The 24627-nt window shown below is 44.4% G+C and overlaps 1 protein-coding gene across 1 annotated transcript in view; it reads left to right on the top strand.

Moving 5' to 3' along the window:
• Positions 1 to 24627, top strand: part of ALKBH3 (alkB homolog 3, alpha-ketoglutarate dependent dioxygenase) — a 39344-nt gene that overhangs the window by 4452 nt on the left and 10265 nt on the right. The window contains exons 3-8 of the mRNA XM_084850951.1: positions 3581 to 3696; positions 4597 to 4631; positions 4843 to 4890; positions 7615 to 7718; positions 9439 to 9527; positions 15920 to 16129. Coding sequence (XP_084707077.1) covers positions 3581 to 3696; positions 4597 to 4631; positions 4843 to 4890; positions 7615 to 7718; positions 9439 to 9527; positions 15920 to 16129 — 602 coding nt within the window. The remainder of the gene's footprint in view (positions 1 to 3580; positions 3697 to 4596; positions 4632 to 4842; positions 4891 to 7614; positions 7719 to 9438; positions 9528 to 15919; positions 16130 to 24627) is intronic.

Raw genomic sequence — 24627 nt, 5'->3', positions numbered from 1 at the left:
GAGGAGGCTGGGGGATGTTGACCTGGTGTTGAATGGGGTACGGCTACCCTTGAAAGACCAGGTCCGCAGCCTGGGGGTCATTTTGGACTCCCAGCTGTCCATGGAGGCTCAGGTGTCAGCTGTGAGCTGGACAGCGCTGTACCAACTCCATGTGATATGGTGGCTGCGCCCCTTCCTTCCCGACCATCTGCTGCCATTGGTAGTACATGCCCTGGTCTCCTCTCATTTAGACTACTGTAATGCGCTCTGCGTGGGGTTACCCTTGAAGATGGTTCGGAAACTGCAGCTGGTACAGAACGCGGCGGCTTGCCTGATTAAAGGCAGTTGCCGGTGAGATCACATCACTCCAGTGCTGAAGGAGTTGCACTGGTTACCAGTTGTTTTCCGGGCCAAATTCAAGGTGTTGGTTTTGACCTTTAAAACCCTATATGGTTCTGGCCCAGCCTATCTTAAGGAGCGCCTCCAGCAACACCAGACAGGCCGCTTAACAAGATCAGCCTCAGATGGCTTTCCCTATGTCCCATCAGCCAGACTGGTGGGGGCAAGGGAGAGGGCCTTTTCTGTGGTGGCCCCCACTCTGTGGAACTCCCTCCCTAGGGAACTCTGCCATGTCCCCTTTTTAATGAGCTTCCACCATGCATTAAAAACGTGGTTGTTCAGGCAGGCATTTGGGGTGGGTTAGGGTATTTTAGAAAATGTTTTTATTGTAGAATTTTATTGTTTTAAACTCTTTTATTATATACTTGTACATCGCCCAGAGTGGCTGGGTGACCAGCCAGATGGGCGATTAATAAATTAAATAAATAAACCAACCAACCAACAAATGTGCATACATCCCAGTGATCCTGAAACTGCTAGCTCTTTCCTGGCTGCTAGCAACAGCAGGGAAAGAGTGATCTGTATGAGGATCTTTAGGGGAGGGAGTGGAGAATACAGGCAGTGTGGAAATGGGTGAGGGCAATTTGGCGGTGGTGGGGAGGTCAGGGCACCCTTGCGGGGCCACAGGTTACACTCCCCTGATTGTGCCCATACCTGGTGTCTTGCTCAATAGATGCCTGTCCAGTTTTTCCTGGAAAATTTTCCTGAAAGAAGATTCCACACCTTCCCTTGATAGTTTATTTTACGTTCTTCTAGTTAGGATATTTGGAATGGTCACTCTAGAAATGCTTGCTTGGCTTTCACAATCAGTGATGTGGGCTTCCCAGAAAATTTTGAATCAGAAACTTTTGGGGCTGCCCTGAACAAGATGGAGATCTGATTCAGCATTTTTAACTTTAATTTTGTTTGTTCAATGTATGTGATGTTACTTCTACATGTTCTGTAAATTCGTGGGTAAAAAAAATCAAATAGCTAAAAGTGGTTGAACTGAAATATTAGATATTGGGGGGTGGGATTCAGTAAAGGATAGTGACAGTGCAATTGTATGCGTGTTTACTCAGAAGTAAACCCCATTGAGTTCATTTACTCAAGTAAGTACGTATGAGATTGCAGTCTAAGTGATTAAATGAGTTTATTAGCCTTCATCTAGCCCATAACTGCATCCAGGCACTGGTTCAGAATGTACACAGCCTCTCCTGATTCAGATGTTACAGAGAAATAGAGCTGGGTGTCATCAGCGTACGGGTGATACCTTGCCCCAAGTCACCCGAGGATTCTCCTCGATCCATTTTTCTCATCAGAGGCCCAGGTGATCTCAGTAGCCCAGAGCATCCAGTACCAACTTCGGCTGGTGCGCCAAATATGCCTGTTCCTGGATAGAAATAGCCTAGCTGCTGTGATCCATGCACTGGTACCCTCATGATTAGACTACTGTAATGTAGTCTGTGTGCTCTTGTGCCTGATTCAGAATCTGCAACTAGTGCAGAATGCAGCAGCTAGGGTGCTCAGTAGAGCACCTAGGTACACGCATACTGCACCTGTGTTAAAAGAACTGCACTGGCTTTCTGTTAACTACTGAGCCATGTTCAAAGTTTTGTTGTAAGTTGACATGCAAAGCCCTAAACAACTTAAGACCAGGATAACTAGCTGACCACCTTCCCTTATATATATCCAATCAGCTCCTTGGATCTTCTGAGGAGGTCTTACTGGCCATTCTGTGAGCAATGGAATGTTGCCAGGTAATGGCACGAAAGCGGGCCTTCTCAGTATGTCACCCTTTCTTTGGGGCAGGAACACTCCTGTGTATGGTTCAAGAGGCAGAAACAGTGGCAAGTTTTAAATGTCTCTTCAGGCAGGCTTTCCCTGACCTGTAAAGGATTACGTTACTGCTAGGGATGGTGCAGGACTCCGAGAAGGGGGTGGAGTCCAATCGACTCCCTCCGCCCCCCCAGTCCAGCTTCCCGGACCCTGCTCACCGAGCTGTAGGGTGCTGAGGGATCCAGCCGCTGAGCGCCCTGGAGCTCTGCGAACGGCTGTGAGCGGCGCTCAGGACTTGTCCTGCCTCTGCCGGCTGTCGCCCAAGTGCTCTACAGTGCTTGGGGGCTGCGCCACACTGAGGACTCCGGCAGTCAAGCCCTTGTGTGCATAAAGCACAAGGACTTGACTACTGGAGTCCTTGGCGCAGAGAGGAGGGGCGGCTTTTCGAGCTCCCCTGCACCTCAGGCAGAGATGAGTCTGTCCATCCCTAGTTACTGCCCTGCTTTATTGTTGTTGTAAGATTTTTCATATTTTCTCTTGTTTTTTTTTATTCTGCTGTATTTTTAATGTGAACCACTTAGGGCTTTAATATATTAAGTGATATGAATGTCACTCAAACCATAGCTTTATTTGGAAACTGTTTTTATTGGAATACGTGTAAAGATATGACAACTCGATAGCATACACTTCTCTTACATTATTTAAATTAAGAAAAAAATTAACGTACTGGAAACAGTTATCATAATTCATTTTACCATGCCTGAAGAGCTGTGTGCATAAATGCATGTGTTTCCTAGCATAATAACCTGAAAAAAATGAATTACAAGCTTGATTTTAGATTTGACTAGTATTGTATCCATTCAAGTTGCCCAATTTAACTTGTATTGTGTTCTTTCATTATGTAACAAATTCATCTTATAGAATAATGTGTTGCTAAAAGCAGAAATTTTCCCACAAAAAGAATAATAGTGGAAAAATGTCCACCCGACATCACTGACCATAGCAAAAAGCTAATTTCTGGCATTTCTGTCTTACATTATATTTTTTTGTTATGGAAGGAAAGGACACTTCTTTAGGAGGGCAGGTCTTTGCAGATGGGTGCTGACAAAGGGAATGTCTGTAATGGAAATTGTTAACATTTACTTTCAAATACTCATTTTTTTGTTGTTGTTCATAGTTTCTCCCAAATGGAAGTTCTTTTGAGCTGACTAAGGGCCTCTGTTAGAGGACACTGGGCATTCTCACAAAACTATAGTCCCCAAAGTTCTTTGCGGAGAAACTATAATAGACAAAATGTTTACAAGAGTATGATGTGTGCGTGCGTGTGTGCTCTTAGGGCCAGAAATACCAACAGTGAATAACTCTGAAAATACCTTTTTCATGTCTTAATTTTCCCAAGCCTATAGTTAACTAGTTTAGCTGATCCTTTTCCTTTTTACCTTAGCTTCTGGGGTTTCCAGTGCCAGGAACCAAGCCTTTGCAAGCACTGCACAGCCCAGGGTGAGAAGAGAGGAGCAGCTTTCATCCAAAAGACAATTTGTTTTTAAAGCACCAGAAGAGGTAAACACTAAAGAGGCAGCCTCATTCTACTCCTATATGTACATCGCAAGGAAGTATAGCCTGCTGTTCAGCCCAAAGGCTCCCATAGTGGATTGCAAGCATATATTGATGCTTTCCTGCATACATCTTTAGGAAAACTCTCTCAGGTCAGATTCATTGCCAACACCATTTAGTCGTAAAAAGCAATACCTAGGTTATAGACATCATGCAATACAAGGAAATAGTTAATGCATTCTAAAACCAGCATTTCCAATCATTATAATGGCCGTTATTTAAATCTTTGACAATATTTTGCAGTTAAAAAATAAATGATCTTGCAGTTATGCATCTGTTAATTGCCATCAACCAATTTTCTGGTTGGTTGTGTGGTCAAAGCCAAACTCTGGCTAGTAGATGACCTAAATATTTTATTTAGACCATCTCTATCCTGCCCTTTACTTGAGCACACTCCGGGAGAGAGCGGAGGACAGGAAGGCCTGGCGTGCTATGGTCCATGGGGTCACGAAGAGTCAGACACGAGTGAACGACAACAAATCCTGCCCTCTAGAGTTCTCAGGGTGGGTTACATAAATAACAAAAAAGTTTAAAAAACACATTTTAAATATCATTAAAATACAATTAAAGCATCAGAGCAGTTGATGTTTTCTGTTCAGCAGAGAGAGAAACCGAAGCAGGATAACTAAAAAAATTGTTTTGCTTTTGCCTTTGTAGATAGAACAGTAGCGTAGGTAGGGGAAACGTTCCAACGCTCCCCCAGCCCACACGCCAATGCAGTACCTAGCTCTTAGGGTGACTCTGAAGTGGCCAAACTTAAATGCACTCAGAACTATTAACAGGGCATCTTTGGTTGAGATCCCTAAATGTGCCTGCTGTACAAAATTCTGTTTTCCCCCCATTTAGGTGGTACGCAAAGCCCCGGAGCCCAAAATAATAGAGTGAGTATGGCTTCACTATCTTCAGTGTACACCATCCCCTTTGTATTTTAACACTTAATCAGGCATAGTGGCTCTTGCTGCTTTTTATTCTCATATCCCTGCCGTTAAGTGCATTTGGTGAATTTTCCTTCCTTAATCCTAATAGGTATTTTGAATCTTGTATGTCTAGTCAACCATATCAAGACTTTTTTCCCCCCTTCCTCATCCACAGAAAACAAGGCATGTATGAAATCAGCACATTGCCATCAGGAGTATCTCGGTAAGCAAATAAAACACCCCTCTAACTCTTCTTGCAGAATAACACAGTATGATTCTGTTGTACTACCTGAACCAACTGGGATCTTGGGGGCTGCAGCAAGGGGTGGGTGGGGGTTCACTATAGTCTAAATTCAATGCCATGGACAGGGTTGACCATGAAGGGGTAAGCTCTTGCCGCCAAATGGAAGCAGAAACAGCTGGAAAGGTTCAGAACTGTTTGTGGCGCTGAGCTTCATGTGACTTATAGAATCATCCTTATCTTCGGTCCAAAGTAACGACAGGCAAATGCCAGTTCACGAGGTTGCCATTACCCATATTGGCATTCTTTGCTGACAAAGGTGCATTTTGACTATACTGCAGGGATGGGCAGAAGATGGATCTGAATCTATAAATAGATCTCTGGGTGATTTGCAGTAGATCGACAAGGATTTCTGTCTTCCAATTGTCTAAGAGTAGCAAGAACAAAATTCACCCCCGGCCTCATGCATGTAATTGTACTGCTGAAATGAAGAAAGCTTGGAGTAATCAGGAGTGGATTTTTTTGTGGAAGGACTGTGAGCTCTGCTCCATTCTGGCACTTAGAACAAATTCCTGCTCGACTTTATCATTAAAGAAATGTTGTAAATATTTTGTTGGGTCTGCCTTGCTGACTGTGAAGTGTTAAATGACAGGTTTGATAAATTTAATGTAATAAGCAATTTCACTGAATTGAATTCCTCACTATATCTCAAACATCTTTGCAATTAATATTAAATACTAATTTTTTAAAGTTATTGAACACACATCAGGAAAAGCTAAAATGTCTTCTAAATCAGTTCATGGAATTAGATGGGTTTCTAAAGCTGCCTACAGTAAAACTCCCTGCAGCTAGAAAAACTAACTGGACTCAAGCAGTTCTTAACAGCCATATAGCCAGCCATTTTTCAAAGCTTGTAATGAGGGAGATACTCACAGCTAGCCTAGGCTGCCAACTAGCTTGAGAGTAAATATATATATATATATATATATATATATATATATATATATATATATACACACGTAATGTGTTTCTCATGTCCTGCTTATTGAATCCAGTGGCTGGGATCCAGAAGTGCAGCACCAGAGAAAGACATTCCAGCAGTGGTGCTGTTCTGCAAAAGGTTGCAGGAGCACTGTTTGAAGACTTGGCGCAAAAGAAACCCAGGAAGCTGCCTTATACTAAGTCAGACCATCTCTCTGTCTAGCTCAGTATCATCAGGTTTGTGTGGCATCAGATCTCCAAGGCCTCGGATGGGAGTCTTTTTCCAGCCAACCTGGACATTGAACCCGGGACCTTATGCATGCAAAGCATGTTCTCTGCCACTGAGCTACAGTGCTAAGCATATGTCTTGGAAGTTGTGCAAGCCATTGCATAATGGCTTGCACTAACAGAAACACACTGCCGGATTTCAGTTCTCTCTTAGGAAAAGCTCTTCCAGTCACAGAAGAAGCCTTGTTCTCACAGAAGGGCAAATCTCATTGTCTTTTTGCCATGCTGTCAATATAATAGCCAGAGTAGTTTGTAGTGTTTTACTTCACCAATCACAAATGCGCTTGAGACAGTTTTGTACATCTGAAAGTCTTGCAGTGAAATCCTATGCATGTCTTCTCAAAGGTCCCATTGGGTTCAGTGGAACTTACTCCTAGGTAAATATGTATAGGATTGCAGCCTTACTTGGTGTATATTGAATGGAGCTCCAAATCTTCATTCAAGGAATGAATAACATTTGTGTCGAGTATATTGGTGGAGAGAGAGGATACAATTTGAGTCCAAACTCCATGTGACGTGGCAGATCTGTGTGTGTTCTCCTGACCATCTCTGTCTTTGGTTAAAAGGCACTTGGGGTGGGGTGGGTTTCAACTGGAGCCACAGCATTGCAGGAGGGGGACAGGTTAACTTCCCACACATGCATTTTTCCCCATGCAAATGTCCATCCCTGAAGTGGTTATTAGCTGAGGAGGGAACATACTTGTATTGCATGGTGTCTGTATGTTTTCCCTCCCTGTCTAATAGTAGAGGGGAGCAGAACTGGATCAAGGCTACAGTGCTGCAGCCGCAAACCAGATTCCCTCTTCTCTCCCCTTCCCATCACCATGCTGCTGCTTTTAGCCAAAGATATTGGGAAATCTGATCATGGATAGCTCTGACCTTAGAAAATCTTGCAGAGTGTTTTTCTATATTTCATAGGGTGATTGCTAGAAACTCTCAGTTGTGCATATCTTTAGATATGCAGTGAAGTTGCATTTTCTGTATCGAACATTGGAAGTACTTGTCTGCATTCTTAGAAGGGGAAGAGCATCTATAGCAAGCTTAACTGATCTGTCTGTGAAAGGCATCTGTAATAGCTTTTGGCAAGGAGATCACAAACTGAAGCCCATTTGTGCTTAACCTGAAATGCAGTCACATGGCCTTGTAATTAAGCCCATAAGTTACTAGTCTGCTGGGAACTGGCAGAGGAGGGAAGGAGAGCCTGGTCCCTCCTGCAGTAGCTCACTGCATTTCTATGCTGGGCACCGAGGAGGGGGCTTCTCTCCTTTGGCAATCCATTTTTTTCTGTGCTGGGTGTGAAGGAGAGACGAAGCGCTGGCATGCAATCACCTATGGGACCAGGCTAGTGTTTAAATACAAGGTTGCAGTTGTACATTAATGTGCTTAGAAAACGGATCTTGCAATACCCATGTGTAATCCAGTTTTCCCCTGTGCTAGGATTCATTTGATTCCTGCCTTCCTTGACTTAAAGGAGGCAGACTGGATGTTTGAACAGCTCCTCCAAGAGATACCATGGAGGCAGAGAGCACACATCAGACAGGGTAACTGTACAGTAATTCTCATTTAACTGCCCACTTGTACTACAGCCAGGCCCACCCTCCGCACCTTGTCTGGGCCCCCACTGCCATCTTCAGCTGCACCTCGCCCCACCACACACATATAGTACTGCAGCCACCCACCGCGCACACATATCCCTGGGCAGACTTCCTTGATGGTGGCAGTGGCAGAACTGTAATGAGCTGTGAGCCGAGCCACCGCTTGGCTCTGGCAGCTGCTGTATCTCCCATCGCACAAAATATAGCAAGGGCCAGGCACTGCCTATTACGGTACCACCAACGGCGAAGCCCAGCTGCCTGCTTGTGAGAGGGAGGAGAAGGCTGGCTTCCGCAGCAGCGCATCCTCCAGGGGGCTGAGGAGAGGCACTTGGAGCAGGACGGCCTGCAAGAACAGTCTGCCGGGGGGCCTCCAAAACATGAAGCGGGGCTGACTATGGGAAGTCCATTCCCTCTAGCCTTTCCTAATTCTCACTTGGGCATTCTGACAACACTTTCCTGCATACCTTTAAAGAGGTGAGAGGGGCCCTTCTTCCCACAGTCTCTCTGGAAATCCCAAGTCCCATCTGTCTGTCCGTTGCTGCAAGAGCACTGCCCTTACCTTCGGTAGTATCATAGTGCTGCCGATTTGTCGGGCAGGGTGGAAGTAGCAGGGTGTGCCTACCCCGGGCATTACTTCCCAGTCTTTGAAAGTTCAGCATGTTGCCAGGGCTGTTACTGGGGTTGCTTAAAGCTAAACTTGCTTGGAGTGGTTCGATGTCTTGGGCCGACCCTGCTGCAGATAAAAGCAGGGTTCTGCGATCCTGCTTGCCTCGCCACAGTGAGAGCTCAGACAGGCGCTGGTGAGCCTGTGGCGTCCTCCTAACCTTCGAGCTATGGAGGCGGAGGGATGATCCCCGCCTTCTCCCCAGCCCCCCAAAATGGGCAGAAGCCTGAGTTAGCCTTGCACTTGCTGGCTGCAAGCAGAGAGACCAAACATCTGCTCCTTCTCCCTTTTTGGCTCCCAGGGGGATGGTGCAGGTGTGAGGATTTGTCTTCGTACCTGCTAGGCAGTTGTAACTCCAGCATCTCTGGAAAGGTAGAGAAATCCCACACGTTTTTGCTGCACCTGAGTTGGAGGGGAATGGCAGAGGTGCTTCTCCTTGTCCTCACGTTGTGTTTCACATTACAGCGTGAGGAAAGGGAGAAGATCCTGATGCTTGAGTCGGCCACCAAGGCCACCCAAAATTTAGAGGCCCCTGGATATAAGCGCAATAGCAGTTCAAACTGTATTTGAAACTATTGTTATTGGCACTTCCATGGGCTTTCCTCAGCAAAGCCCTTGAATATGTAACCTAGGCACCGCGGTGAATGGCCAATATAGCATGCAAAAGTGTGCTTGCTAGCTTTGTCCACTTGGGGGCAGTGGTGCTATTCCTCCTTTTCTAAAATCTGGTATTGCGAGAGAGATGACATGGCAGGCATATAAACCTAGAAAACCTTCCCCGTAGTTGCATCGAATAAGTCCTGAAATATCGGTTCAAAGTGATTTGCTGAGCTTTGATAGCTCAGATAACCAGAAAAAGAATGGTTACAGATTGCAGTGGGGGAAAGCCTCCTTTAAAACAAATACACCAAGGATCTTTCCCAGAATGTACTAGTACAGCCCTGTAATACTGATCTTTTTCTATGGGAGTCATAAATCCTGTCTCCTGTTTTCTTTCTCTAGATCTGTCTTACGACGAGCCCAGACTCACAGCGTGGTACGGTGAAGTTCCATACACTTATTCCAGGCTTACGATGCAGGCAAACCCTGATGTATGTATTTTCTTTACAAACAACAGCTCTTTTAGGGGTTTAAACAGAAAGACTGTCTACAGGCAAAGGTTCAACATCAACAGTCATCTGAAACTACTCAAAGTGGCTAGTAGCTGATGTCTTAGCAGCTTTATTAAAAAATAACAATAATAATAAGTATGATTTTATTTCACCTTCCTTCAAGGAGCCCAGGGTAATGTGTTCATTGACCTTCAGGCCAGTGAGCATCATTGTCGAGTAGGGGGGTTGAACCCACACTATCCCAGTTGTAATCTGACACTGTAAGTGCTACCCCATGGTGGTTTCATAACTTGAGCTTTTTGAAGTTTTATTCCTTTTCTTTTATTAAGTAAGCACTGACAAAAGGATTAGAATCAAGATTCTTTTTTAAAAGTGTGTAAAAAGGGCAGTGGCATCAGTTTGTTGAGCTCAGGCACTCATTGCATGCATTTTTGACCTCATGGGATTCACCCAAGTCACATGTCAGCCTATCCTCTTCCTTGTCTGTCTGCACTGCTATATTATGGTTCTCAGTGCTTGATTTGTAGGCTGAGCTTAAATGTCTCCTGTAAGAATAAAATACATAGTTTCTAATAGGGATGGACGAAAGTCCCTTACCTGGTCCCGCAGCTTTTTTTTTGGGGGGGGGGAGGCGCCCCGTCCCTCCCCGCCGAAATTCTGGGCGGGGGGGAGGCGCCCCATCCCTCCCCGCCGAAATTCTGGCTGGGGGGGGAGCGCCCCGCCTCTCCAGCCGCGAAATAAAAAAGTAAAGTAAAAAAAAAAAATGATAGGCTACGTAAAGATTTACGTAGCCTATCACGGCTAGATTTTCAAAGTCAGCCGTGATAGGCTACGTAAAGATTTACGTAGCCTATCACGGCTGACTTCGGGGAAAAAAAAAACCGCGTACGCAAATGGCGCCCATGGGCATTCGGCCTTCCGGAGATTCGTGGAGAAATTCTCCGACATCCCTAGTTCTAAACACTTGACAATCTGGTAACCTGGTAACTTTTCCCACAACAATTAGACTACAATTACTCCTCAGTTACAGAAAAAATGTCCATTGCTTTGTGTGACTCTGTCTTTGCTGAGCTAACTAAGGGGGAATGGCGAGGTCAGAGGAAAACCAGAGAAAATCTTCGAATGAACTAACAATGGAGAGCAGTACTGGAAGGGAGCAGAGTAAGACTCACTGGCCCCACTTGCACATAATGGCAGCAAATCGTGGGTTAATTAACCCATGATTTGCCACAGTATGTGTCCATTACTATTTTGAACACATAACCTCTAATTGGGCCAATCAGAGGTTGCTCTGTGACGTCTGAACCCAGACACTGTGAGTTCATCTTTACATTGTGAGTTCATTGTAGGTTAACTGTGGGCTATTTAACCTACGATTAACCCACAGTGCCTGGGCTCGGACATCACAGAGCAACCGACTTGGAGGATACATATTCAAAATGGCGGCGGCACATGCCCCAGCAAATCATGCCTTAATTAACCCCTGATTTGCTGCCGTTAAATGCAAACCGGGTCACTGTTGCTCTGTGTTCCCTCCCAAATGGTGTGAAGTGTGCTCCTTTACCTCAATTAGAACTGTGGGCAGGGGGGAGATTAACACTGATCTCCCTAACAATAGGACTGCCTCTCTCATTTTTGCCAATTCAAAAATGGTTTAAATGAGATGGTTTTGCCTGAATGATCCTGAGTGTTGTAGTCTTGAGACTGTGCTGGATGGCATGATAGAAATCCCTAATTTCTCATAACTACAATTCCCAGAGATCATTAGTTATGAGCCATGACAGTTAAACAGGTTTGAAACTGGTTTAAATTTTGTAATACAGACACACATATGCAGTATAGTGTGTGCTTTAAACAATGGAGGGAGCAATCCTATCGGGATAGGCGGCCACCTCCGAACTCGGAGGCGACCACCTATCCAGTGTACGGTGGGCGGAGCGCGAAGGGGATCTTCTCTGCGCTCTGGCCGCCTTATATTACTGGTTAGACAGCTGATTTCAGCTGCCTAGCCAGAGCAGGTTGAAGGGAGGAGAGGGGGCACGGCAGCCCAACGACGCATAAGAAGTGTCATACCAGCACTTCTACACTCCCCACCCCTGGGAACGGCCCCTTTTTCCCCGTTCTACGCTGCTCTTCTGAGCGCGAAGCCCAGGGAATCTGTGCTGCCTACAAGGGAGCGGGGAGGCAGTTTTCCGGGAACCGACCTTGGAGTGCAGGCTCTGAGGTCAGTTCCCAAAAACGGAACAGTCCTATGGCCATCTGCTATGTCTAGCAGCCATAGGATAGACTTTCAACTCACTCTAGCTTGAGGGCACCCAGTAGATAGTACATAAGCAGAAGGTTAGAAAATGCTAGCAGCTATAAACATGTATTTTATCATATTAAAACATGCTCTGGCTTTGGTGTCTCTCTTGGAGGAGGCCATCCATCACTGTCCTGCTCTTGTGTGAATGGGTCAGATGAACGTGAACTTCTGACTATTTGTCTGAAGTTTTATATGTTACAATCAGGACTTTTCCAGAGCCTGGAAAACTCAAAGATAGAGATGTGAGGGCCCGGGAAAAAACTGGAAACATTTGGGGGAAAACTTTTTTTCCAAGGGTCATTTTTGATTTTCCAAAAAATTTGGAAAAATTGAATAGCTTTGGGTTATGAAATATTTTCTTTCAGAATTTAAGACAAGGTGTTTATATATTGTTACCAAGCCTTTACTCCCCCGCCCCCCAATGATTTCTAAAACTATGTAATAAGACTTTCATAGAAAAACTAGAGAAGTAAAATGTCTGGAAATAATGAAGCCATGGGAAAAATGTTTTTTAATCCTCTCTGTAAGATTCTCAGTATAGTTATTTCTTCCATTTCTTATTACAATTATTGATCCAATGTATCTTTTCCTATTAGACATTTTGGGATGCTCAAAGTCATGCTCAGTTTCCCAACATGTGAATAGAGTCACCATGTGGAAGAAAATGTACATTCTTGACAGTTTGGGTTCTGTTCTACAGAGTCCTGTGTATCTGGACTTGTCTTCCTCTGCCTCCAGTTCTTTCTGCTTCTTCTGGCTTCTAGGATGATTCAGATGTTTCAGGGACTACTTGTTGAAGTTCCCTCTGGTCAGACATAATCTAGGAATCTAAAATATGTTATATATGCTTGCTCATAAAATGAATTGTGTTTGATATATTAAAATTTTAAAGTATAGTTTATTCAGACAGTAATCACAAATTTACTGAGTTCACTTTTTAAAGTTTTCAAATAGAATGATGATTTTATGAGCAAACCATGTTATACATAATATAACTTTAGGACAATAAAGGCTGCTTTACATTCTAAAGCAGCCTTCCTCAACCTGTTGCCCAACCTATACTTTGGATTACAATAGCCAGCATTCTTGACCATTGTCCATCCTGCCTGAGGCTGATAGGAGGTGAAGTCCAAAATATCTGGAGGGCACCAAGTTGGGGTAGGCTGTCATAAGGCAACAAAGTGACTTTAGATCTGTATAAAGTCACAAAAATAAATATTGCTTGTTTTTCAGTTTTTCCCAAAATTTCTGTTTTTTCCAGAACACCCCCCCCCCCTTTCTGGAAATTTACATGAAAATTTCTGGAAATGTTACATCTCTACTCAAAGACTCTGGCACATCAAGTGGGAGATGCTGCACGTGTGTGTATATAGATCCAGGGATGGGCAACTGGTAGGCTCAAACATCTGGAGGGCCACGACTCTCATCAGCCCTAGCCAGCATAGCCAGTGCTGAGGGATCATGGGAGTTGTAGGCCAAAACACCTAAAGGGCCGCAAGTTGCCCACCCCTGATGTAAAATGCAATCTTTTATAGCCAGGGTTAGAATCAAATTGCAGACAGTTAACTCTTGGAGGCTGAGAAAGTTACTTCACTTAGGCTGCAATCCTATATACACTTACTTGGGAGTAAGACCCATTGAACGTAGTAGGTCTTCTGGGTAAGCATGCGTAGGATTGCACTGTTAAGTTTGAATTGTGTAATATATCTGCATGTCTCAAGCACAGTAAGTCTTACCGGTTTATGTTCCAAAATGGTGCTAGGAGGGTTGGGAACAGACAACATCTTGCTAACTTTTCAGCAGAGACTAAATCAGTCTACTACATAATTGCATATCTCTTCTTCTCTCTAGTCACCACCACTTTCCTTTTTTTAGTTGTTGCTGTTGTTGTTCAGTCGTGTCCAACTCTTCGTGACCCCATGGACCATAGCACGCCAGGCCTTCCTGTCCTCCGCTCTCTCCTGGAGTGTGCTCAAGTTCATATTCATTGCATCAGTGATGCTAACTAGCCATCTCATCCTCTGCCGTCCCCTTCTCCTTTTGCCTTCAATCTTTCCCAGCATCAGTGACTTTTCCAGTGACTTTTCTCTTCACTTTAGGTGGCCAAAATATTTGAGCTTCAGCTTCAGTATCTGTCCTTCCAATGAGCACTCAGGGTTGATTTCCTTTAGGATGGACTGATTTGACCTCCTTGCAGTCCAGGGGACTCGTAAGAGTCTTCTCCAGCACCACAGTTCAAAAGCATCAATTCTTCGGCGCTCAGCCTTCCTTATAGTCCAGCTCTCACAGCCATACGTTGCTACTGGGAAAACCATAGCTTTGATTATGCGGACCTTTGTCAGCAAGGTGATGTCTCTGCTTCTTACTATGCTGTCTAGGTTTGCCATCGCTTTCCTCCCAAGGAGCAAGCGTCTTTTAATTTCATGGCTACAGTCACTGTCTGTGGTGATCTTGGAGCCCAAGAAAATAACATCTGTCACTGCTTCCATTTCTTCCCCTTCTATATGGCAGGAAGTGATGGGGCCAGATGCCATGATCTTTGTTTTTTGAATGTTGAGTTTCAAACCAGCTTTTGCACTCTCCTCTTTCACCCTCAACAAGAGGCTCTTGAGATCTTCTTCGCTTTCTGCCTTTAGGGTGGTATCGTCTGCGTATCTGAGGTTGTTGATAATTCTCCCGGCAATCTTAATTCCGACCTCTGATTCATCCAACCCGGCGTTTCTCATGATGTACTCTGCATATAAGTTAAATAAGCAGGGTGACAATATACAGCCTTGTTGTACTCCTTTCCCAATTTTGAACCACTCGGATGTTTCATGTCTGGTTCTTACTGTTGCTTCTTGACCCTCGTACAGGTTTCTCAGGAGACAGGTAAGGTGGTCTGGTACTCCCATCTCTTTAAGAATTTGCCACAGTTTGTTGTGATCCACACAATCAAAGGCTTTAGCGTAGTCAGTGAAGCAGAAATAGATGTTTTTCTGGAATCCTCTTGCTTTCATGATCCAACGAATGTTACGATTTGATCTCTAGTTCCTCTGCCTCTTTGAAACCCAGCTTGTACTTCCGGTAGTTCTCGGTTCACATACTGCTGAAGCCTAGCTTGTAGGATTCAGTGCATCAAATTTATTGAGGGTGTATTAGGCACAACACTAATACAACCCTTATCTTAAGGGGGGAAACGAAGACCAAAATTCCAGGAGAAAAGTGTGTGCAAGTGAGAGACACAAATACCAGCACAGTATGAGTTGAAACTGAAGTGAAATATGCAAGAGTTTCAGTTAATGCATATACACAGTTTTTATGGAAAGAACTCTTAAGCTTTTCTTGAGGTGTGATCTTGGCCATGCCTCTGTGTTCGGCTTTCTGTGCTCTTTCCAATTCAGCCACATTCACGTAACTGTAGGGGTGGCAATTATGAGGAGTGGAATGATAGCATGGAGTCCAGAAATACATTAATACCAGTGCAAGGCATACAAACAGAAAGAGCCTGTTCACATGTCACGACAGCCCACCATGGGTTAATTTACGCATGGGGACTGTTGTTTTCGGCCAGGCACCCATGGGTGCCAGTTTTGCATGGTGCCGACGGGTGCCCAGCTTGCTGTAGCTTATTGTGTCATGTGAACCCAGAGAGCAGGGGTTGTTTGAGGGTTAGACAACGCTCAACCGTAAAACAAGCAATAGGTAACCTTCAAACAAGCCCTGCGACCTGGGTTTGCACGACACAGCAAGCTCGGCACCCAGCATGACGTGATGGCCCATGTGGATAAATTAACCCGTGGTGGGCTGTCATGTCATGCAAACCAGGTCAAAGTCTGTGCTTAAAATATGGCATAAGCTAATATGAAAAGTGATAGGGCAATTTCCAGGCAGTTGTTCCAGTATGTTGGTAGGTAAAGCGTCCTTGGGATCAGTTGGTGCTTTTACCTGTTGTTCCAGTGGTTTGTTTTAGGGAATCAAATCTCCCTCTGATGCTTTGCATTTTCCCTGTCATGCCCACATCCCTCACTCTATATACTGAGTTGAACTCCTTTCCATGTTACTCTGTTTTCTCTCCTGATTTCAGTGGCACCCACTACTGACTATGCTGAAAGATCGCATTGAAGATTTCACTAAAAATACCTTCAACTCTTTGCTCTGCAACCTGTATCGGAATGAAAAGGACAGTGTTGACTGGCATAGTGATGATGAACCTGCACTGGGAAGAAACCCTGTCATTGCCTCGCTCAGCTTTGGTGCAACCCGGACGTTTGAGATGCGGAAGAAGCCTTTGCCTGTGAGTGTGCCAGCTTTTCTGTGTTGTAGAGAGCTGTATAATGATCTAGATGCAGCAGTGACAACTTTAAAAGGCCTTAATGGAATTGACCTTGCCTTTGGTGATCCTAAATTGTATAGTATAATATGTTTCTTTCCATTATGGATTTTTTAAAAGGTATGCAAGCCACAAATAATCTCTATACCACAGCCGCTCTTAACTAGTTCGTTGCACTTGTAGCATTGGTGACTGTCTTATATTTGGAAGAGATGCATTAAGAAAAGACATCATCATGATTCAAGAAGCTGTGCATGCTGGAACATCGGTGTGTAAGAATGATGGGGAGAGAGAGAGCGAGAAAGAGGTGTGGGAGAGATAGAACTCTTAAACAATTGAGTGATGGCTAACTGATGAAGTTTACAGGGCTTGTGTTGCTGTTTAACCCTGAGACTCCAGTTGTGTCAGTTTCACTACAGATCAGGGGTCCCCAACCTTTTTAGACCCATGGGCACATTTGGGAATTTGAGGAACTCCCACAAAATGGCTCCCATTGAGGAAATGGCTAGTCACATAATGGCTGCCATAGGGGCCTGGCTAATCCAGAGGTGGGGCGGTGGGGGTGAGAAATAGTGAGGCTAGAGGCTGGGCGGAAGGGGGAAATGGAAAGAGTTGCTTTCTGGCCCACCCAATCTTCTTTCATCAAATAGACCTTTCCCCTTCGCGTGCTCTCTCTCTGTTCCCAGCCTCTAGCCTTGCTGTTTCTCTCCCCCAACCCCTTTCCTCACTATTTCTCTCCCATCCCTGTCCCTAGCCACCTTCTTTCCCTCGCTTCCTAGCCTTGCTATTTCTCTCCCTCTGCCTCTCTATCTCGTTGTTTCTTTCCCCTCCTAGCCTCAAGCCTCGCTATTTGTCTCCCCACTATCCCTTTGCTTTGCTTTCTCTTCCTGGCTGCTGAACAGCTGATCAGCAGCAGGTTCAGGAACGGGAGGGAGAACCTTGTGCCCTAACATTTTTCATTTTTTTATTTTAATAACTTTTTTTTAAGGGGATAGGGAGTGAAGAGCTGTGTCGGCGCCATTGGAGGTGCCCGCAGGTGCCACATCAGGAACCCCTGCTATAGATTCTAGTCCACCAAATTAAGTAGATGAGACCCTACAGTTGTTCTCTCTCTTCATAATGGTACAAGCCAAAGTCATAACATGAAGTTGGTTAGTAGGAGGTTCAGGGCAGATAAAAGGGAGTATTTCGTGCTACTGTGTAGTTAAACGATGTGGGTTCCCGTGCTGTGAATGGAATGTTGGACTAGATGGACCCTTGGTCTAATCCAACATGGCCCTTCTTACGTTTTCCATAATCCACTGCGAGCAATTTACAACTTCCTTTCTTCATTGCTTAATTTTTAACCCATGATCTTCTTCACGTTCTCCGTTCTGCACTCCTTGTACGGAGAGTTCACTTTCTGCCTCAATATGCAGTCCTGCCATTTTTCTAGCCTCGCAACAAAGGTTTCTTTGCATTCCCTACTCCTCGGCTTCTAAGTGTTTGTCCATTGGAGATGAAATAGGAAAGGTGAAGTGCAGCCTTTGCATAAACGTACTGGATATATTCTTCTTCTTCTTCCAGTATGATTACATAATAGTCTCCGACGAGCTGTTCTGGCATGTCTCTTTTCTTCTGTATGCCAGCCCGAAGGCTACTGGCCAGCAGAGTCTGCTGTATGCAGAATACTTGTGATGCTTTGTGGGCCAGCCTCTGCTGACAACGTCCTTTACTGGAAAAGTACTAGAACAGTATAAATCTTAGGAGCTGGTCACAACAGCTTTCTCACTTATTACTGCTTATTATGACATGAGAGATGCTGCTTATATGAGAAATGCTGACTGAGGAATGGGAGGTGATGATGTTTGTTTCTGTAGTGCTGTAATGAGAACAGAGCCCTGTGTGTACATGTCTCTAAACATTTGCATTAATGAGTGCTGCAATTACAGATGAAAAAAAGAAAGTCTCCAGTACATGCTTTCGATTCATTTGGGCCTAACTTGCTTCAAAACATGGTCTCCGCTTGAAAAGCCCTTGACAAGTCTAATGGAAAATTTGTTCAGCTGTGCTTGAGCTTGAAGCCAGCACTGTTTCAGCTGTCAACATCATTTTAGGTTTGCCTCAGAGACGTGAAGGGGTACCTAAAGGAAATGGCAGTTACATTCTGTGTCTAAAGGGTGTAGTAAAATCCAAATTTAATTTGGGGGAAAATGTGAGCATTTTTTAAACTGGCCATGGAACACCGAGGTTGGCATACTAGAAGTATCTTATCAATTAATAGTTTGTAATGGGCAGGGTCCAGCCAACATTAATCACTGCCAGGAAGCCCGTGAGGGTCTTCAAAGTATCTAAGCTTCTAGACTAGATGGAGCTTTCTGGTCTGCTCTTATGTCCCTTCCTGATTTTGATAGGAGTTCTAACATCTGCTTAATTCCCCTTGGTTGAAATCAATGGTACTTTAAAGCAGGGGTAAGGAGAAGGTAGATCATGGCGCACTGGTGAATCTCAAGATGGTGGTGATTTATGTGAAGATTGCCCAACACACCTCAGCTAAAGGTCTGTCTTCCTTTACTTTTCAGGGGGGTCGGTGGTTGGTGCTGCCCTCTCCTGCCACTAGTGGATTATCTAGTGCCTTCTGATGATGGGGATTCTTGCAAAGAATGTAGGAGTATATATGCAGGATCACTTAACACAGATCAGTTATGCTTTAACTGTTAAAAAGATCCTGAGTATGCAGATGTGCTTTGTAAACATAAAAAGGGTAGTTGACCCATAAGAATCCTATTGAAATACATATATGTTACACTTTTGCTTTAGGTATAATCCAGATATAAGTATTTTAATGTCCCCAGTGGCTGTTAACCAGAAGAGTTTTGTTTATGGCATGCATTATCACTACAGGAAGCCTTCTGGAGACAAAAATGGGGAATCATGCTGTATAGGTGACTGAAGCTGTGCAGATATTCACAAGGATTTTCATACTCTCATCTATATAGCTCCTGGAGATAGCAGTACAGTTCTGACATAAGCTGTAGTTTTATAGCCCAATCTTATACATTTTTACTCAGATGTAAGTCCTTTTCAGTTCGGTTGAACAAACACGCTCTTTCTGCTTGCTGTGAGCGAGCTGGGGAAATCAGTGGAGCCCTCTAGAGGCTCGGCATGGAACATAAACAGCATGCCGGTTAAGATGCTAGTCCTTCTCTCCCCCCCCCCCCCCCCCCGGCCCTGTTTTTTTCATGGATATTTAAACCTAGAAGTAGTTATAATAGAATGAAGTAGAGGGAGATGCTATAAGCAGGCTGAAATTATACTATGCACATTCTTCCTAATTGATACCAAAGCATGTATTTGGCCAGTTCTATAGCCTGAATACTGGGTGTAGTCCAGCAAGGAAAAACCTCCAAAAAATAGCATAGCACAAGAGCAGTCCTTAAATAGGTTTATTCAAAGTTCAAAATAAGCAGACAGGTCAGCTCAAAAAGTGTAACGTGTTTCAGGCCTCAGATGGTCCTTCATCAGAGGATTATGCACAGACCACAGTATGTGTTTACAAAGCTCTCTGGCTTATCTAAAATGTTATTTTCTACACACACCCTTCAAAACAGACCTGGAGTGGGGCAGAGAGAATTAGTGAAATGCAATACTGCAGCGCAATATAATGATTAAAATGCAGCTTAAAAAAGCCTAAAAGCCCTGGGTGTTGCTGTCTAACCATTCTGCTGCAGGGTGAGAGAAACTAAATCCTGCTAACTTCTAAATGCTTAAACCAATGAGTGATTTTGTAATTTTGGTTTTGTAAACCAATGAGTAATTTTGACTAGTTAAACATTATAGCTTTGATCCAGAAGGGAAGGTGGAGGTGTTCATTTGAATGTCTTTAAGTTTCCCTTTCAGAAGGGAAACCCCATACTGCCTTTCATATTGCTCAAAAGTTAAAAAAAGAAGTAAGGTTTGGTGCAAAGATTGTTTAAAGGGAACATTTAAAATAGTGAAATTCCAACAGATTGCCCTGAGACCTGTTTCTGATACCACCTCTACAAGAAATATCCCTTGATGTCCCATCCTTCATGGAAAGAGCCGCTCCTTAGCTGCCCAGTTGTTCCATAAATGTTGCCATAAATTCTAGCTCCTGTGATTTTGCTCCAGTCCTTGCTTTTGCTTATAAGCTGCTTTTCCTACTATTTCGTTTTACTAAAGCCCTTTTACACTGTCAACAAAGGATGTTGTTGCCCTGTTGTCTTAGGATTCCTTGTTGCATTATTAATTGGTACACCATATAACCTTAACATGGGATCTGGAGGGGGAGTCTCTTTTTTTACTGAAGACATATTTTTTTCAGATACCCAGAGCCATTCCTGGTATCTTGCAGAGCATGCATGTATATAAATATGCAAACATGTATGCAAAGTGTACATTGAGTTTAGCCACGTTGTACTGCATTCATTTTAATCTTGCGACATGTGCAGTGGCCCTTAGCTTCAGAAAGAGCCTGGCATATTCTAGGTCTAGGGTTTAAGTGGTAGGTCCTCAGTTCTGCAAAGTTTCTCTGTCCTGTATCTTTTGCTGCAGAGCCCTGCATTTGCTTGAGGAATTAGTTCAATGCAGCTAACCTGCTAGCTTTAAATCTACACTGCAGTGTAAGCGATGAAACTGAACTATAATAGCTATTTGGCAAGCGGCAGCACTGCTTCTTAGCTTGTAACCAGGGAAACGCATAGCATAGGGCGTGGGCGGAAGGAGGACTTGGGATGTATGTATTAGATAATAATGGGAAGTCCATGATGCTCTGAAGATACTAGTAGCAAAAATAGTTGGAAACTCAGCCTCTGGATAACTTTGTTCTTCGAATGAGCCACTGAGCAAGGTCTGATCCCCTGCATTGCAGAATGCTGTGTACATCAATTATTTACAGAAGGAAGGAAGTGGAAGAGAGGGCATCTTGCTTCATTGATGAGGCCCTCACAGTTTCATCCTCTGCAGGTTTTCTCAGAAGGAAGTCCCACTCTGTTTCATAGGGCTTACTCCCAGCTTAAGTGTACATAAGATTCCAGCCTGAAAGGGGGTAAACTATGGACTGTCTGTAAATCACAGGTGGGGCACCTGTGCCTCTCCAGGTGCTGGACTACAACTCCCATTATCCCTGACCATTGGGCCTGTTGGCTGGAGCTAATGGGAGTTTCAGGCCAGCAACATCTGGAGGGCCACATGTTGTCTAACCTTCATGGAGCGGGAAGAAATTAGGCAGGATAAGGCAAAGGGAAATCCACATTTCTATGGTGAGATAATGTAGATATGAGAGCATTCTGCCTGGCTAGGTAGGCATCCATGATCTGTGAAAGAGCCTGTTTCTTTGTAAGAATCCAAAACTAGGAATTGATTTTAAAAGTACAATATTGAAATGTGTAGGATGCTAGTGTTTTGTTTTTAAAGACTGCAGGGAACACTACTAATGAGTCAGAAAATCCAGACAAAAAGAGCTGCAGTAGTCAGTGTGGTAACTTTACTAGGGACAAGAGCTTATGCTAGTGATGCTGCAGGAATTAATAGGTCAGCCAACTTGAAAAGAAAGAGGTGTTTGTAGGTGAGAAGCCCATGAGCCAAGAAATAAGTTAAAAGGTGTCTCAGGCACAGTGCATATTTCAAGACATTATATTTCAAACTGGTACATGAAGGTAATGATGGGAATATGGCTCTGGGAATTGGGGCTTCTGGCTCTTGGGACTGAATTTGTGCATATTGCTTGCTGTGGTGTGTGCTGTAGTGCTAATCTTTCCAAAGTGCCGTGGACCTTTAAATCTACAAGAGCTGTGAAGGCTTCAGATGTATGGAGATATGTTATTGCACATCATTAGATTGTGTGTGTGGCAGGGGCAAGGGGAATAAATGTTTGGAACTGTGTGTTTCATTGAGCAAAAAGAGAACATAACACAGTTCTACTAGAGCTCAGCAGGTCAGTCCTGTAAACTACTGTACTTGACAGTGATATGTATGCCATTCTGGACTGCTTGGCAGGAGAGAGGATATTAGTTTTGTAGTAGTGATGATACAACTAATAATAAAGGGCAAAATGAATGCATTAATTACAGTGCAAACTTGGGGCATCCAGATCTCTCTCATACACTTGTGTTGGATAACTTGTGGGCCGGGCACAATCCACAGAATGTCCAGCCAGAACCATCTGGGCAATTGTTTGTCCAGACAAATATTCCAGCCAAGTCTGTGCTACACACAAGGCTGGCAACCTCCTCAAGGGCTGGATCATGCATCATTGATGACTCACTCACTGTTGGCTTTTACATTAATCAGCACTGGCCCGGATGAGGCACTCTGCTGACCTGAAATTTAAAAATATCCTGAGACAGATGGGTGGGGGTGGGGTGGGGAGACAGCAGCCTGCTCCTACATCCAGCTATGTTTCCCTCCCTGCCATATGTATTTTTTTAAGGCCTGTCCCCTTCTCCAACCACCAGCATCATCTGCCACTCCCATTGCCTTTCTGTACACCCAGAAAGTACAGACTTTCTGTACACACTTTCTCCACCAACAGTGGGGGTGTGGACCAGACCTCCTGTGATACCTGTGGATATGGATAGCCATTGTAATATTTATTCATTATGTATTTGATTTGTATCCTTCCTTTCTACCAAAAAATGGCACTCAAGGCAGTTTATACAATTCAAGTGTATAATAAAAACATAATAATTACAGGGGGGAAGAAATAAAAACAGCACCCAACCCAACAGACCCACTTACAGGCCAAAGGCCTTCTTGAATAAAATAGTCTTTGCCTGCCAGTGGAAGGGCAGCAGAGAGGGAGCAAAGGCCCTCTCTCGGGGCGCTACCAAATGCATCTCTGAAGACACTGGTCTCGAAAGAAGGGCCTCACCAGAAGTTCCTAAGAACCAGGCCGGCTCGTATGGGAGAAGGCAGTCTTTCAAGTCACCTGGTCCCAAGCCATATAGGGCTTTATATGTCATAACCAGCACTTTGAATTCACTTCCTGGAAACAAAACGGTAGCCAGTGAAGCTGCTGTAACAAGAGAGTCACATGTTCTGTGTAACCAGCCCTGGTCAATGGACTGGCTGCAGCACTCTGAACCAGCTACAGTTTTGAACAGTTTTCAAAGGTAGCCCCACATAGAACACATTACAGTAGTATGAACAGGATGTAACTAAGACATATGTGACCATATCAGACATCTCTAGGATTGGGGGCAGTTGGTGCACTAGCCTCAGCTGTGCAAATTCACTCCTGGTCACTGCTGAGACCTGAGCATCCAGGCTCAGAGTGGAGTCCAAGAGTACTTTAAACTGTGAGCCTGAGTCTTCAGGGGGAGTGTAACCCCCTCCAACACAAGCTGAATCACTATTCCCTGATCTGCCTTTCAACTGACCTCTGTCTTGTCTGGATTCAGCTTCAGTTTGTTTGTCCTCATCCATTACCAACATCAGGCACAAATTTAGAACCAGAACAGCTTCCTTGGATTTAGATGGGGGCGGGGAGAGAGTTGGGTGTTGTCATTATACTGGTGGCGCTGAACCTCCAAACTCCAGACAATCTTGCCCAGCAATTTCATGTATATGTTAAATAGCTTGGAGGATAAGATGGAGCCCTGAGGGACACCACAGGCCAATGGCCATGGCTTCAGACAGGAATTCCCCAGTGCCAGCTAATGAGATTGCCCCTCTAACAAGGACCAGAGCCACAGTATAACAGCGACTCTCAGTCCCACCTCAGACAGACACCTCAAAAGGATACCATGGTTGATAGTATCGAAAGCTGTCAAAATGCTCCGCAAAACTAACAGAGACGCACTCTTCCTGCCCGGTTCCCAGCATAGATCATCTACCAAGGAGACCAAAGCAGTCTCTCCCATAACCAGGCCTGAAGCCAGATTGAAATGGATCTAGATAATCTATCTCATCCAGAAATCCCTGGAGCTGAGAAGCCATCCACACTCCAGCACCTTGCCAGGAATGGAATATTGGAAACTGGCCAGAAATTATCCAATACAAGGTTCGGGGAATAAAAAACTTTGTTTTTTAAGAAAACAAAAATCTTACAACCACTTCCTTTAGACAAGATGGAATCACATCTTGCCCTAAAGAGGCATTCACCACTAGCCTTACCCACCCAGCTAATATCCCCTGGTTCCTTTTATAAGCCAGGAGGAGCAAGGGTCCAGCACACAAGGGGTAGGCCACACCTCTCCAAGGATCCTGTCCACATCCTTGGGCTGTACAAATTGAAAAGTATCCAGTATTCCTGGACAAGAAGGAACCAAAGTTACATCCACCAGACCTGTGCTAACTATGGCTTCCCAAGTTGGCATGGGCACGACTGATTTAATCTACAAGGTGTCATAAAAATTGGTTACAGCAGGCTATCAAGTAGTCCATCTCTTCTTCTTGTGAGCCAGAGTGCAACAGGCTTCTGACCACCCGAAAAAGCTCCTCTAGGTGGCCATGAGCAGACA

Source organism: Heloderma suspectum, chromosome 1, assembly GCF_057233095.1.
Source record: "Heloderma suspectum isolate Gila_16-S chromosome 1, 16-S_ref, whole genome shotgun sequence".
NCBI lineage: Eukaryota > Metazoa > Chordata > Lepidosauria > Squamata > Helodermatidae > Heloderma > Heloderma suspectum.
Note: the sequence above shows the minus strand (reverse complement) of the source record. Positions and strands in the feature narration are given on the sequence as shown.